The 16,161-nt window shown below is 36.8% G+C and overlaps 1 protein-coding gene across 4 annotated transcripts in view; it reads right to left on the minus strand.

The window, feature by feature from the left end:
- The window catches only part of Rasgef1b (RasGEF domain family member 1B), a 553,928-nt gene that overhangs the window by 331,680 nt on the left and 206,087 nt on the right, over positions 1-16,161 (minus strand). For all 4 annotated transcript variants that reach the window (XM_005339699.5, XM_021719688.3, XM_078021465.1 and 1 more), the window contains one exon: positions 13,291-13,344. In XM_005339699.5, coding sequence (XP_005339756.2) covers positions 13,291-13,344 — 54 coding nt within the window. The remainder of the gene's footprint in view (positions 1-13,290; positions 13,345-16,161) is intronic.

Here is a 16,161-nt window from a genome sequence, read left to right on the forward strand (position 1 = left end):
TGAATCAATCCCATATTCCCCAAAGATTTGACAACTGCCCATTCCCCAATTTATTATCAATATTTGAAGGCCCATGGTTTATAAGACACGATATATGTTAAATATATGATTTTTCCATATAAAAATCATTCTGTATATGAGACTGGAAAAATAATGCTCTGAAATGGCACACCTAGAGCTCTATAAAATGCTGTAACTTTTCAAGAAAAGTTCTACTTTCCCAATTGTTTTCTCATTACCAATATCCCTTGTGATTTTTATCATATTGTAAATTCTTGCTATACAAAGCAAAATAAGAAAAACAAAGAATGCAAAAGCAAATATAATGGTTCAAAACTAAAGGACATGAGAAAAAATAGAAAAGAACGAGGAATGACAAGATGCAGTAGAAGCACTGGACAGCCACTGCTTTGCCAGCTTAGCATCTATCCAACTTCCTTCATCTTTCTTTTGGAAACCAGTACATCCCCTCTTGGGCCAGAGATTTGGACAGCCCTGATAAGAATTTTAACTCAGAGGTGGGTATATAACCCAAGCCTGCCAGTCAGCATATCTAACTCTTCAGAAATTGAGATGCATTCATAGGTTGTTATGTGACCACGCCAGGTCAATGGGGTCAATTTGGAGGTTTTGCTTTGAATCATAGATAAATATAATAAGTTTTTTGTTTCCAAGCCTGGTCAGATGATAGTAGTCATTTTGCTACTTCATGGGAAGATCCTGTTGAAGAATAAAAACAAAATTGATGAAAGCATAACCAAGTTATGAAGAGAATAAGAGAAATTCCTAATGGCATCACTTTACAATCTGCATCTGGTCATGCCTAAAATCCACTATTTCTGGCCTGTTTTCAATTAAGTACGTTATTTTTCTTAAACCAGTTTGAATTGGTCTGTGTTACTAATAGCCATACTACATAGAGTTCAAATTCCTGTCATATAATACATAATTTCTAATTAATTAATAATTGATGTTAATATAATTAATATCCATTAATGAGTTGTTCAATATATAATGAAAAAAATCTCACATTGACCTTGAATAATATTAACCATAAGTGAAAATCCTTTAGAGCCCACTTGGATTCTTTGTCAGTAGAAGGGGAAATCACTTGAGCTCTGGAGTCAGACATCCGGATTTGAACCTGGACAGCCTGCATCTTACTATTGGGTGACCTTGGACAAGTTAATTAACCTCTCTGTGCTTCCATTTCATCATCTAGAAATGGTAATGGTAATTGTATTTCATGAGTCTATTGTGAGGATGAAATGTACTGAACACTATAAAGGGTTTATTACAGTCACTGACACATGATAAAACTTCAAAACATGTTACATTTTTCTAACAGTCCATAAAGGTTAGTCTTTATTTTTCTCATCCAGCCAGAACTCCAGGCACATTGAGGTCTTAGGGTTTTACACTAGCTGTTCCCTCCATTTATAGAATGCTCTTCTCCCGAAGATCTAACCCACCCCCTCTCCCCCTTTTGACCAAACGATACACACCTTTTACATGACTAATCTGCTTAAAATCACAAGAAACTGCTCCCATCAAGAACCTCTACACTCCCTATTTTTCCACTTCACATTCTAAAATGTTATATGCAGTTAATCTCTTTTGTGTATTATATATTGTCTGTATCTCCAACCATTAGAATAAATTCCAAGATGGCAGAAATAATGTTTACCCATTTTATTCACTGATGTGAACTGGTACTTAAACATAGTTAGCTTCTTAAAAATACATGATGCTAAATCAATTACTAACATTACCATTACCACCATTACTATTTTCCATCATAGCAAATCATAAAACCATAATATTAAGAGTTAAAAATGACCATGGAGGTCTTCTCAAGGACCTTCTATAAAAGGAAAAACAGCCCTCTCCTGAAAACACTAGGTCTTGGTGACTCTATGTATTGCCCAAGCCTGCAGAAGAACTCATAGTGCAAGTGCCATCTGCAGCAGATTCTGAATCACACAGTGCAGCCACCCCGGCCCCTTAACCAAGCATCTCTGAGGTCACCATTACACAGCTGTCTTATTTTCTGGTTGATCTGAGCAATGACTTAGGAGATTATAGCAATCATCAAAGTGTAGGATTAAAATAATAAAGAAAAAACAATCAACATAGGAAGAGAGAGGAGGGATTGCTTTTGCCTATAGAGTACAGATCATTTGTGTAAACAAAAGGAAAAACACAGAGCAAAGCTGCTAAATCAGAGGTTGCAATTAGCTCAATTGTAGAGTAACTTGGTCCCATTTTGAGCAACAATAACCAGAGTGATCATTCTTAATTGGGGTAAATTAAGTATTCTGACTACTCCACTCATCAAAAGAATTGCAAGGCAGTGCTGAGATCCAATTTACACAAAAACTCTTCTTTGTTCTTCATATTGATTCAGCTTTTAACTTTTTATGCTCCTTTTCACATCTAACATACTTTGTTAAGAAAACAAGATCGAATATCTCTATAAAAGCTTGTCCCCCAGAACATATTATGTAAAATTAAGTCTGTGTGCATTTGTGTGTATATGTGCTTAAACTTAAATAACTATGGCCCATTCTTTGTTATATAAGATTCTGGAAAATCTGAAAAGAAAATAGGCCACAAAGGAAAAAGAAAAACTCGTGCAGGTACCCTGGAGGCTCAGAAATACAGCAATCAAGAAGAAAAACTACTTACTCACAAAAGAAACACAATTCCCAGCCAAAAGGTCACCATAGTATCTTTAGTATATGATAAAGAAACAAGTGGAATCAAGCTAACAATTATGCAGATGAACAGAGTACAGTTTGTGACATTTGCCAAAAAAAAAAAATAGCAAAAATATTAGTGGCATTATTAAATGCCCTTTTGCATGTATAATTTGCAAGATTAGTCAACCCTCCTTTATCTCTGCTATTCATTTTTGCTGTCACAAAAATCTATGCTTTGTTGTAGCAGGTGTACATGTGTAAGGGGTGTGCTGCTAATTATTATAGTTTCCAATATATCTTAAAATGTGTATTACACGGGCAGTTATGCCTGAATCACAGACTGCAAAGGTCATGTTCTTGAAACTTGTTTTCATGCAGATGTAGCCACTATAATTACAGCTCAAAGGAGACTGGAGCAACATATTTCATTACATTTGCCCTTAACTACCTTTCTTCCTATTAGCACTGTTACCGATGCAGACAATGACTATATCATACAACCCATGGATCTAAATGTGCTGTTTATTCCAAAATGACAGTGACAATTATAGCAGCTGGTTGGAGGGAATAATGGGTACACTCCAGCACTGTCAATGGTGCAGTTAACCACAGGACTCCATTCTCAAAAATGTCCACACCTCAAAAGGCACAGGTAATGCTACTAATGTAATTCTGTTACAAAATTTTAAAAATAGTTATCATTAACTGTTAATTTAAGATCATTATATTTTATCTCATGTAAATAATACCTCAACAAAAAATTATTATAATTTATTCCTTAATTGTTGCTTAGGGTACAAGAAACACAGAAACAGATAATACATTTCTTCCAGTCATAAGACTATTTTCCACAACCAACTTTAACCCTATAAACTATGAGAACTTGTTTTGACCTTGGATATGTGTCTTTCTTTCCCTTTGAAATTTCATTAGCATAAGCTTATGAATAAAAAATGCCTAGCCTATGGATAGAATACTCCAACATTATGGAGGAATCACTATTATTCACTCTACTCTGTTCCCTCCTTGGCTACTACACTGAGAGCAAGAAAATGCACATTTACAGTAGCATTTCCTATTCATAAAGTCCCCCTTTCAATAAAGAGAACACACAAGCCCACTCCACCCACGGTATTGATTCTGTTTGGCCAAGATCAAATAATAAATGATCCCTCCCCTAATTTATGATAATGCCAATGGTCATGAGGGATTAAAGTTTAGAAAAGGTAATGGATTGCCAAGTGTGGTGGTGCATGCCTGTAATCCCAGCTTCGTGGGAGGCTGAGGCAAGGGGATCATGGGTTCAAAGCCAGCCTCAGCAAAAGCAAGGCAGTAAGGAACTTAGTGAGACCCTGTCAGTAAATAAAATACAAAGTTGGGCTGGGAATGTGGCTCAGTGGTTGAGTGCCCCTGAGTTTAATCCCCAGTACTTCCCCCCAAAACAGAAATGTTTTGTGCTTCATTTGTTAAGAAATGTTCTGTGCTACAGAGCTAAAACCTGTAACAGTACTGAACTTGAGTATATTTTAATTATTAATAAATAGAATTATTAAAAATAGCTATATGAGGATATTTATCCAGTGCAACTAGAGTTTGCTTTGTTCCCAATGCTGATGCTAACCCATGACTATTGATGTACTTTCCTTGATATTTTTTGCTCTTCTGGAACAAAAAAGTCAGACTCAAAGCTAACAAGGCTCAACTTATTTTCAGCAAGGACAGGAATGGAATAATAATGACCAAATCCTAGTGCTCTAAGAATTTTACATAGCTTCACATATTCAATCCTTTCAATAATTCTACATACGTTTATAGTATTTTTTTCAGTTTTAGAGATTAAGAGAGGCTAAATAACTTTGGCAAAGTTGTAGAGCTCATGGAGACTTTAGTCATAGAAATAGGGCCCCAATGCTTGTGTTCTTAGTCCCTACCCTACCACCTTACTGTCTCTCAGGAGAAGAGGATGGAAAAGTGCGATAATAAAAAACAAAACCAGGCATTAAGATCTGAAAGGAAAGTACATGGAATCCAGAACCAGTCTCCTTATCTCACACATTACAGATGAGTGCTAGAAACTCTTTCTTTGCTGGGAGAGTGAGAGGAGCAACTCCCCTCATTCAACAGGGACCCAACTTTCCTTCCCATGAATCAGTGTCCATGTGGGCACATACGAAAGGAAGATAGGAACTTTGAAATTGTGCATATGTCACCCTATAGCCAGCAGAGAACCTACAGCAAGGCAGCAAAAATAGCACTCTGCAAAATTGAACCTCTGCTGCTTCCCCAAACTCTATTTTAAAAGTAAACAGCCTTTAAACTTACTTGAAATGATACCCTTTGCTGTGACTATTCCAGAACATGGGATTTTGTCATTTCAGAGGCAAACTGAAGAATTTCCTCAATGTTGACAGTGCTGGCTTCGTCTCCTTGCCCTTTCTCAGGGCATGGGAAGAAGCCACTGTGACCCACCAGCCTGGAAATTCTGCCAAGTGGCTGGGAGTCATGGGAATTGGCCCAGCCAGCTTTGTAAAGGTCAACAGATGCCATCTAGACATTAAGTCATTAAAAAAGAAAGATGGACATAACAGTTTCAAAAGGCTGAGGAACCATCTGTGAATAAATATCTTAACCACTCATGTTACCATCTTGGACCAGTTTACCCAGAGAACTAAGTCATCAACATTGATGAAAAGCTTGACTCTCCCAAGAACCCATGACATTCAACATTCTAAGTCACCTCCTCCTGAAGGAAAATAACCTTGTCTATGTGAGGGAAGCACCTCATGTCCATTAAAAATAAAAGTGTCATCCAGTGGGCTGAGACCATATGGGCACATCCTCTGCACATTTATATAACTGTAGTAATAGTAGAGAAACCGAAGTCAAGAGTTGGAAGGAACAGATAACATAGCCACAAATATTCCCACCAAATTACCACTGCCAAGAGGTATATTTCCTTTAGGTTCTCAATAGTCTAAAACCAATACTTTTTTTATGTGATAGGAATATGTTTTCTGAACTATTTTTAGTAGTTTTTTTTAAATAAATTTTTCTAAGTATCTTGTAACATCATTCAGATGAGTTAAGATGTCACAAGTACAGGGAGAAAAAGCCGGGAGAGACATACAGACAACAGTCCTTTTTTATTCCTCCAAATGAATAATAAAACATCAAAATGGTAGCTGAATTTTTTTTAAAAAGTTTATAATTTTTTAATTAGTTATTTTTAGCTATTCATAATATTATGGCTCATTTTAACATAATTATAAAAACATGGGGTATAATTTATTCTAATTCAGTCCCTAGTTCTTCCCCTTTTCCTCCCCTCCTCCCTCCTCCTGTTCCCTTTCCAATACTCCACTGATATTTTTGCTATTTATTTATCTTTTGGGAAAAAAAAATTAGTGCCTTGTGGACACACAAAAAGATGAAATTCACTATGGTATATTCACATATATACATAGGAAAGTTAGGTCAGATTCATTCCACTGTTCTTCCCTTTCCCTCCCTACCAATGCCCTTCATCTTCTCTACTAATCTCTCTTTCATTTTGATGGAATTTCCACACCTTTATTTTCTTTGTCCCTTATTTTGGAGTAGCTTAGTGGTAGCTGAATTTTAAACTAAGATCTTATTTTATGACTAGAGATAGGGATTCTTTCTGGATAGGATTCTAGATTACTAAATGTAGATGGAAATTAAGGCAGAATGAAGTGGGACATTTTGCTATCAAACTGGAAAAAACCACTGATTTTCATTTCTAAGTAACTTGAAAAACAGATACCTCTACACTTTGACCCATCCCTGAGATTCATCTTTCTCTCTGACTCTTATCCTATCTGTCACTCTCACCTGTCCATTGCTTCCAGCACCCCCTGTGATCTGTGCCCCAGGGTGGTAATCACTTTCAAATTTAAATGCCGAAAGTTTAATAGCACTATGTCAGAAAGTTCCTGCACAAAAATTGCAGGATCAAAATAATTGCATCCAAATATTTTGTATTGAGAAATGTAAAAGTATTAAGATATAAAGATATAAACATAAATGAACTTAAAACAGGTGGCATGAGACACTGGGGAGCATGCCTGAGGAGCATTCTCTGGTGCTTATCAACCCAACACACATCTCCTAGATTTCAACTGCAGTTAAATAGCATGGGGTGGAGAGGTTTTAAGGAAAACTAGACTGTGTGAATTAGGACTAATGTGCAATAGTTTGAGTTGAGCTTAAAATGAGCCCTGAACTAAGACATATCATGTCTCAGCACATTTTCCCTCTATAATATGTTAACAATAACATTATGAGACACTCAATAAACAATCCTTAATAAATGAATAAATTCACATATCTTCCCTAGAGGTTTATAGTTTATTTCTAAGGAATAAACTCATCTTTGACTAAAAATAAGAACCAGGATTCTTACAACTCTCTAGAAAGTGGTGTTTGGGAGACAGGCCTTGAGGGATTTGCCATCTTTAGCTAAAGTGAACATTTCAATCTCACCAGCTATCCATTAACACCTGATCTTCATGAAAAAAGAACTTTCATAAATAAATTCTGAATATAAATATTCTTTTCTCAAATCCTGTGAAAAAGAAAAAAAAAATTGTTTTTCAGAACAAAATGTCCCAGAATGATCTCACCCTAATTGATATTCAGGTACATAGTGAATCCATTCATTAAATAAACCTTTCTGAGTTCTTACTGCCTGCAAGGTATTGTTTTACTATTCCTAACAGAATAAGTCATTGTTGTCCTTTATAAGAGCTAATAGTTTAGTGGCAAGTTGGAACCATAAATAACTATTGAAAGCCTAGTGGGGGATGGAGATAGTAGAATTCTAAAAGCAACAGCCCTGTGGGGCTCACTTGCTGTCTCCCACCCTGCCACTGCTATGTCCTTCCGTAAGCTCATTAATGCCTCTCAGCCTCAATTTCTTTATCTGTAAAAAGGTAATGATGATATTATTGACCCTGAAGGATAGTTATGAAAATCAAATGAGATACTCCATGTAAAGTGCTTCTCACAGATCTGGGAATGCAGCAAACGTGTGTCAAGCAGAGTGATTGTTGCTAAGTGTGTTACAAAGTTTGCACACACCTAGTCTGTAAATCCAAAATCTGAAATGTTCCCAAATCAGAAACATTTTGAGCACTGACATGATGCCTGAAGTAGAAAATTCTACATCTGACCTCATGTGATGGGTTGCAGTCAAAACATCGGTGCACTAAAAATACTGTATAAAATTATCTTCAGGCTGTGTATACAAGATCTATATGAAACACAAGTGAATTTTGTGGTTAAACTTTGGTCCCATCCCAAAGATGTCTCACTGTATATATGCAAATATTCCAAAACCCAAGAGAAATCCAAAATACCTACAGTCCCAAGCATTTTGGGATATTGAACCTATATTTAGATGGAATAAAAAATATTATGCACTCAGGAGATAAGACCACTAAACTTTCCTGGAGTAATCCAGAAATTCAAGAGTAAGTGTAGATATGAAGTGGTTACCCTGGGGCAGACAAGATGGAGAAGAGAGTATTTCAGGAAGAGGAAACTACACAGGCACAAAGGTAAATGTATAAATTCAGGAGCAGTGTGCTCAAGGCCTCCAAATTCCAGCCGTCTGGGGGAGTACCAGGAGAGGAAGTTGGAGATAATAGGAATAAGTCCGCAAGTTAAGTTGTAGCCAGAGACAATGGGTACAGGGGTACTTACTTGTTTTTTGTTTGTATTTTGGAAAGTGACAGTATTTTGGAAAATGGAGTGGAGAAGGAAAACTTGGTCTAAGGAAGGATTGAGGAGGAAATTGCTGCAACCTTTCCAGGGAAGGATTCAGAGGAATGATGGAGAGATTCCAGGGATACTTCAAAGTAGAATTTATAGGTTTTGACAGCTGGTTGGATATGAAAAGTAAAGGAAGAAATCATGGATGGTACTGAAGTCTCTAGATTGAGATGGTGAAGCCATTAGCTGAGGTTGTGAAATAAGAGAAGAATGTTCAGGATGTAGAAAAGATTTTATTTATAGTTGGACATGGTCTGTGGGATACCAAGCTGGAAAAGACCTCTAATCAGTCAGCTACAGTGACCCTAGGCTCAGAAGAAATTGCATTATTTGAGACACAGATTGAGGAGTGATTTTCTTTCTTTTTTTCTTTTAATATTTTGTTTTCAGTTGTAGTTGGGCATGATACCTTTATTTTATTTATTTATTTATATGTGGTGCTGAGGATGGAACCCAGCACCTCACATATGCTAGGCTCTACCACTGAGCCACAACCCCAGCCCCACTGAGAAGTGATTTTCTTAAAACAGATCCCCTTTTAACAGAAAAGATTGCCCAGAGATTGTTGATCTTATGAAGGGCAATATGTATGCATTATATTGTGAGCAAATACCTGTAGATTAAATAAATGTTATAGAAATAGTTTTTTATATTAATAATCTATCAAAGTCCTTCTTGGTTTCCCCATCTATACAACAGAAAAATAATACATTTATGGAAGCAATTTACAATGCTTTTTCGAAATATTCCACTACATGAATAAATAATATAGGTGTGCAGCTGAAAAAGGATTAAACACTCGCTCATTCCACCCTCCTGCTGAATAAGAAAAATATCAACCCAAAAAACAAGGTAGATGAGGGGATCAGAGTCCTCTAAGGACAGACCTGCCTTTTGGTCCTCTTCTCCCATGAATTGTCTCTGCTTTCCTTCCCTCCTGTTACAAAGCAGGATGTGTCCATCTATCTTAGGTTAATCTGGGCTTTAGCACCCACAGTCTTTAATCTTCTCAGTGACCTCACTCAGAGGCTATTCCCCATTCTCCTCTGAGATCCTCACTCTTAGCTTCCCTACTGTCTTCTTGCTACCAACATTCAAACACACTTACCTGTCCCTTCTTAAGAGAATTTCCCTCAACTTCATGACCGCTATTCAACTACTCATGTCTCCTTCGTTTTGCAATGTATTTTTTAAAGGAGACCAGTTTACTTCTGTTTTCTCACCCTTTTCAATTCTAAACCCACTGCCATCTGGCTTCTAAGCCCATCACTTTGATCTCAATTAAACCAACAATAGCCTGTGGTATTAATAAAGCCAGTGGTCACTGAGCAGTATTTTACTCACCCTCAGCAACTGGAGACTCACGACCTCTTTCATTTTTTTTTTTTTTGAGTTGACTTCTGTGACAACACATTTTTCTGGTATCTTTAAACTTTTATAGCTTCTCAGTTTCCTCCAAAGTCCACGGTCTTCTCCCTGCTCTTACATGTTTGTTACCTTTCCTCACAACCCTTATGAACTGTCCTTCTTTGCACCTTCTATACCCTCTCTGGGAAATCTCTTGCATTCTCACTGTTTCATTCTCTATATTTATTTCTCCTATATCCACATACCCATCCCAGAGCTTCTCAGAGTTATAGATGACTATGCTCAGCTGTCTAGGATGACTATGCTCATCCTGACTAGGAAATCATAGATACCACAACATTGACATGTACTGATCTGAATTCAGCTCCTTCCCTACACCTGGCCCTCTGCTAGTGGTTCCTGTCTCAGAAAATAGCACAAATACTATGCCAGTCAGAAATCAGGAAATCTCCATGGGAGATGAACTTAGCTAGTTCATCTCCCATGGATCCAAACTATGATCATATCCTGTTGATTTTACACCCAAGTTTTTCTTACTCCCCACTGTCATTATTCTGGTATTATTCACTACCTTCTCCTACCAAGATTATAGTGGTTCTTTTATACCTAAACTTACATATCCAAAGTTTTGCTCCTTCAGCAGCCAAGTGATCTAAAAATAAAAATTATATTATATTGTACACACCTAGTGTATTAAATTCAAGTTCTTTAAAATTTCTTATTATCCTTAGAATAAATCTAAATTCTTAATATAGTTGTATTATACCATCCAGGATTAGCCTTCTTTTTGGCTCACAGCTTGCCTTCTCCATTTCAAGTTGTAATTTCCAGACACTGAACTTTTTATAGTTCTCCTCTTCTCACTGCTGAACATTCACACATTCCACCTTGTCCTCATGCAGCCAAATCTCATTCATGAAGTACTCCCTGGCTCACTGCTTAGGTTGGCTATTCCTGGTATCGGGTTCTCTAAGATTTATATTTATATATATATATATATATATTTATATATATCATCACAAATTTGTTAATTATTTGTTTAATGAGCACGTATCAGTTCTAAGAGGGTAAAGATAGTGCATGCATGACATTCTCTAAGATATGCCAGTGCATGTCACCTAGTAGGTACTCAATGAACACTTGCCAGCTGAGATGGAAAAAAGGGCAGTCATAGAAACTAACTGTGTGCCTGGGGATATAGTTTAGCAGGAGAGCATGAGGCCCTGGGTTCCATCCCTAACACCACAAAAAAATAAAAATAAAAAATATAAAGAAAGAAAGAAAGAAACTAATTGAACTACACCAAAGTATACATGACAGAGAACCAGAAGCAGTAAATAAGCTGAATAATAGAATTGGGCTTATACATAAGCTTTATTGATTACAATTTTGAATATGGACAGGAATATATAAAATGATCTACATTTATCCTTAAAAAATCATTTGCATAAATATAAAAGAGAGTTAGATTTTTAACAGCAGCTTATGTAAAAATGTCTTAAGGGCATGTGCAAAAACTTCAAACTTCACATGGCCAACTGAAGGATATGGCTTGTAAGTAGGAAAGGAAGGCATCTTCCACTGTATTAGTAGAGTATTAGTGCTACATTCATGAAAGCCCATTGTTTGACCTCGCCTAGCCCTGTCTTATGCTATGCCCAGCATATACCAAGCACATGTGCCCACCAAGCTTGCTAAATTAAGAGTGGAGTTCCATGGTTCTTTTTGCCAGATGAACCTAACTGGAGAATGATATGATACATGATTCTTGACATCAGTAACAAAGACCATACCAAAAACAAGACAACCTGACCTGGATGAAATGATAACCATGGTTTACACAATACCTATGATGTGTTGGCACTGTTGTAAGCATTTTATATGTATTAATTCATGTATTCTATGAGTTAGGTATGAGTATTATTCCAATTTTATAGATGATAAAAGTGAGGTACTAACAGGTTATGTAACCAACCCAAAGTGACAGAAGTAGTAAGTGGCAGAGATAGATTTTAAAAACAGCTGGATTCCCACAGTTCATGCTCTTAGAAATCACTTATATCTGTATCCTCTTAGAACCAATAAGAAAAATCATTAGCCCAAGGATGGGGTAGAAAGAAAATTCAGAAAAAAAAATATTAACTAGATTCATACTTAAATAACAAAGCAGAAATCTATAGCAGGCAGGTATTGGCTTAGAAAAATGAACAACTTTCTAATTCTTAGGGTTGTTTCCCTAGTCAACACTCAGGCTCATCGGGTTCCCTGTAAATAGACTATCCAGGGAGAGGCTAGAGGTCTATGTATAAATAATAACAAAGGCATTACCCCAGAAAAAAGGTGAGGCTACAGGGTCCCCTAAAGTGTCTTTCCTCTGCAAGATTTACCATCCTAAATTTAATACATGCTCCTCAAACCACTTACAACTCAATGTAGAGAATAAGACAAACAGCAGAACTCAATCAAAATAGAGTTAATAAGTAATTAAAAACTATCAAAATAATAAAATGAATGCTATTCAGAGATAGAGTTAGAGACAGTCCTCACACTATCTCTAAAAATAAATATCCCAGCCACCTACTTCTAAATCAAGCAACATTACAAACGGAAATAGCCCAGCAGACAGTGTCATGGTATACAATTCTGAGAAACGCCAAGTAACCAAGGTATTAGGCACAGATCAGCTCTGGATGCACCTGGTTTTCCATATCAATAGATAGTGTCAAAGAATTTATTTGAGTTGTTTGGACTGTGAAATCACGTCTTTCCCCCCCAGAAGGAGAAGACCTGGTTAAATCTGAGATTAAAGTGCTGGATAACAGTGACCCCCTGGCCCAAGAAGCAGGGAATTAGTCATGCTGCTGAAGAGGCAGTAAGTCAGACACAATCTATTACAGGAACATCTTCCATCAGTAGCTACTGAAGCTAATCCTTTTGCAAAGCATGACAGCTTCTCAAACTTGACTGTGGTGAATCCAAACCAGATTTTTATGCTGTATGATCAGCTTTCAAAAAAACACAAAATCATTTTACTATTGCATTGAGTTTAAATTTATTAGATTTAAATTTACAAACAAAGATATAGAGGCCTGCAGTGCAGTTTACACAACATGATCTGAATTCCCCTGATGCTCATCTTATTTAATAAAATATCAGATAATAGTGTGAAGAGAAATATATGGAACTAGAACCAGAGTTTCTCTATAACAAAACGCTGTCAAACAATAATGGAGTTTTCCACATCCTTAAAGTGAACCACTCACATTTCTATCCTTGAAGGAAAAGGTTCAGGAATGTGATCAGAACATTCTCATTGGCACCACAGCCCTTCTAACTGAATGTCACCAACTCTAAAACATTTAAAATTTCAAAAACTCTTTATCTTTCTTTATTTCAAGCATGCTGAAATTCTTAAATGCCAGCTTACCTTTTTGCAGTCAGATAAGGATTTATCACTGGCCAACGTGCTGAAAATGGTGGTCTGCAAAACAAGGAGGCAAACACATTAGAACTATCAAAGTACAATGATGTCGACCTTTCCTGTTCATTTTCAGTCAAGATGGGCACCATCTCCTGTGTCTCCACTGATTTCTCCAGATTTTAAAATATGCCTATCTGCCTTTCACCATTCCTAAGCTACTCTACCCAAGTTGGAACATTCAAATGATCCAAGAACCATCCAATGAGGAAAGAACTTACATTTATTCATCTTCATTTTACAGACAAGGTAACTAAAGTATAATTAGGTTAATTGCCAAAGATCACAGACCTTGGATATAGGTAGGTCAGATATCAAAGTCAAGCAGTCTGATTCCAAGCCCCACCTTCACGCACACATGATACTCTATCTTGAAGAGATATGTGCAAAATGTTAAAGAGTCAAATACCCAGGTGATGGCACCTGTTATCAGCCTGAAGGGTAGAGCAGAGCTTCTCCCTATTGAAGAGATGTGTGAGTCTGAGCAAGAGTAGTAGGGCTTGCCATGTCCTTCCTTCCATCTTTAACACACTCACTCACCCTGGGGTTGACTTCTTACATATTTGTGTATAAATCTGCTTGGCCTGATAAACCACTCAAAAGGCATTAACATTTAGAGCTATATTAGGACTTACATGCAAGTTTATTTATTTTTTTTTGGACTATGCTATGAACAGGATAGTATGTAGCTATGGTCAGTCACATACATGATAGTTTTTTGTTTTTCTTAGTAAACTTATTTACTTTTTCTTTCATTACAAATTATATATTCTTAATGAGCAATCTTCTTTATTCCCCATCCTTCTAAGGTAACCAATAATAAAAAGAAAGTATCCAATAAACATGCATTGAATAGATATAAGAAAGATGATATTAGACAAAACTGAGGTCTTTATCCCAAAGAGCCATGTTTGTAGTATGATACTGGAAAGGCAGACTCCCACATAATAGCACTAATAAGGTGAAACTCAGAGAGAGAGGAAACGGGAGAGATAAAAAGAATCCTAACTAATGGTAAGATACATCTCTATTAAGCATATATCTGTTTTCTATTGTCCACTTGGTTTGGCTAAGCCAGAATTTTTCTGATTCTGCCCTCTGGACATTTTGGACCATATAATCCTTTGTTGCAGGTAGCTTCGGGGTGACACTATGCAACACAGGACATTTTGCAGTATTTCTGGCTTCTGTTCAACAAATACCAATAACATTACTCCACCCACCTCACTCATGATAACCCCAAATTCCTCCAGACATTGCCAAATGTTTCCTGGAGGCAAAGTTGCTCCCAGTTGAGAACAAATGGTCTAACCTGTAAAGTTACTCAGAGAAATGATCCTTATTCCCTGCCTCATGAAACTAAGCTTTTTTCAGGAAACTAAAGTCTGATAGTAAATTCAAGTTTGATTTTCTATCATAAATGGAAGTCAGAATTGGGAGTACTCAAATTCCAGCTATGGAGACTCCATGTGGGGGCAACTCTAGGGAACATAATTGCATTTTTAACTAAACCTACGATATCCCAGCATAGCCACCCTGGAGAGAGTAAATAAAGGAACATGTCTAATAATTCAGACATTAGTGCTATTGTCCCAGGGGAAATGATCTTCAAAATTAAACAATACCACACAACTTTCAAGAACAATCTAAGGTGAACTGAGAAACATGTTTGGGAGGATGTGAGAGTCAGAGATGGATGAAATTAGCTATATATACACATGCACACACACATACACACACACACACAAATTATACAAGCAGCTCTAAATGTTGGATTTGTACAAAGAAACCACTTGCACCATGTAGCAAAATCTTTAATACCTGAAATGAGTGTGAAAGACAGTTGGCATGGATCAACAATAGTCCATGTCCTTAATTTAGCCATTTTCTAAGGGGATATTACTTATATGCTTGGCCAGTCTCATTTCATTCCCTTCAAAAGACTTTAACTGGAATTCCAGTTTCCTAATTGCAGCTATTGTGAACGACTTTAGGTGGGCTTTCTAAACCTTCCAATAACATGTTCATTTTAATTACTGAAAATGAAAGACTCCAAACACCATGATTTACCCATGCTGTGACCTTCTGGATTATTGCATCAATATTTTTCTACCAAAAGGGAAACTCCTAATGAGTCACCTCCATCACAGTTTGCAGGATGCTGTGTTTGTCACAGGAAAAAAAAGCACAATAATGCACAATGTCTTTTTAAAACTCCTGTCTTCTAACCCTATTAGTGGAGTGATCAACACAGTTTAAGCAATTTCCCCAAAGAAATTTAGAAAATTAAAGCCCTACTTTAGTCTATTTATATACTGATGACTGAAAATTCACTTATATGAGCTCGGCTTTTAGCACAAAGCCTTGACTCATGATAGACGATACATGAGGGATGGTTAGGCTTAGAGGTCACTGAAGACAGGGAAACTGGAGAGGTCGTGTATTGTACTTCATTGGTCTCTTATACTTTAAAGGGAATAAGTTTGCTAGCTTCTTTCCAAAATCAGGTTTTGTACATTGGGGGTTGGGGTGCTTTGTTTTTTAATAAATTCAAACGCTGATTTTGTAGGAGAAAAATAAGGACTTAAGACATTAGGCACACATGGTGATGGGAAAGATCTGAAGACAGGTCACAGGCGAGATGTTGGAAAAGCAGACTGAGATGGAAATTAGCATATAGGAGGTTTCTTAGGAAGTGTTCTCAGGTCACTGCTTAGAAAAGGAAAAGGCAGGATGAAACAGAGGAAGAGGAAGTGCTGTAGTCTAGTCTACCAAATGAGGAGCACTGAAGCTGGGGAAGACTTGTCCCGAACTGGCAAA

Source organism: Ictidomys tridecemlineatus, chromosome 9 (genome assembly GCF_052094955.1).
Source record: "Ictidomys tridecemlineatus isolate mIctTri1 chromosome 9, mIctTri1.hap1, whole genome shotgun sequence".
Taxonomy (NCBI): Eukaryota; Metazoa; Chordata; class Mammalia; order Rodentia; family Sciuridae; genus Ictidomys; species Ictidomys tridecemlineatus.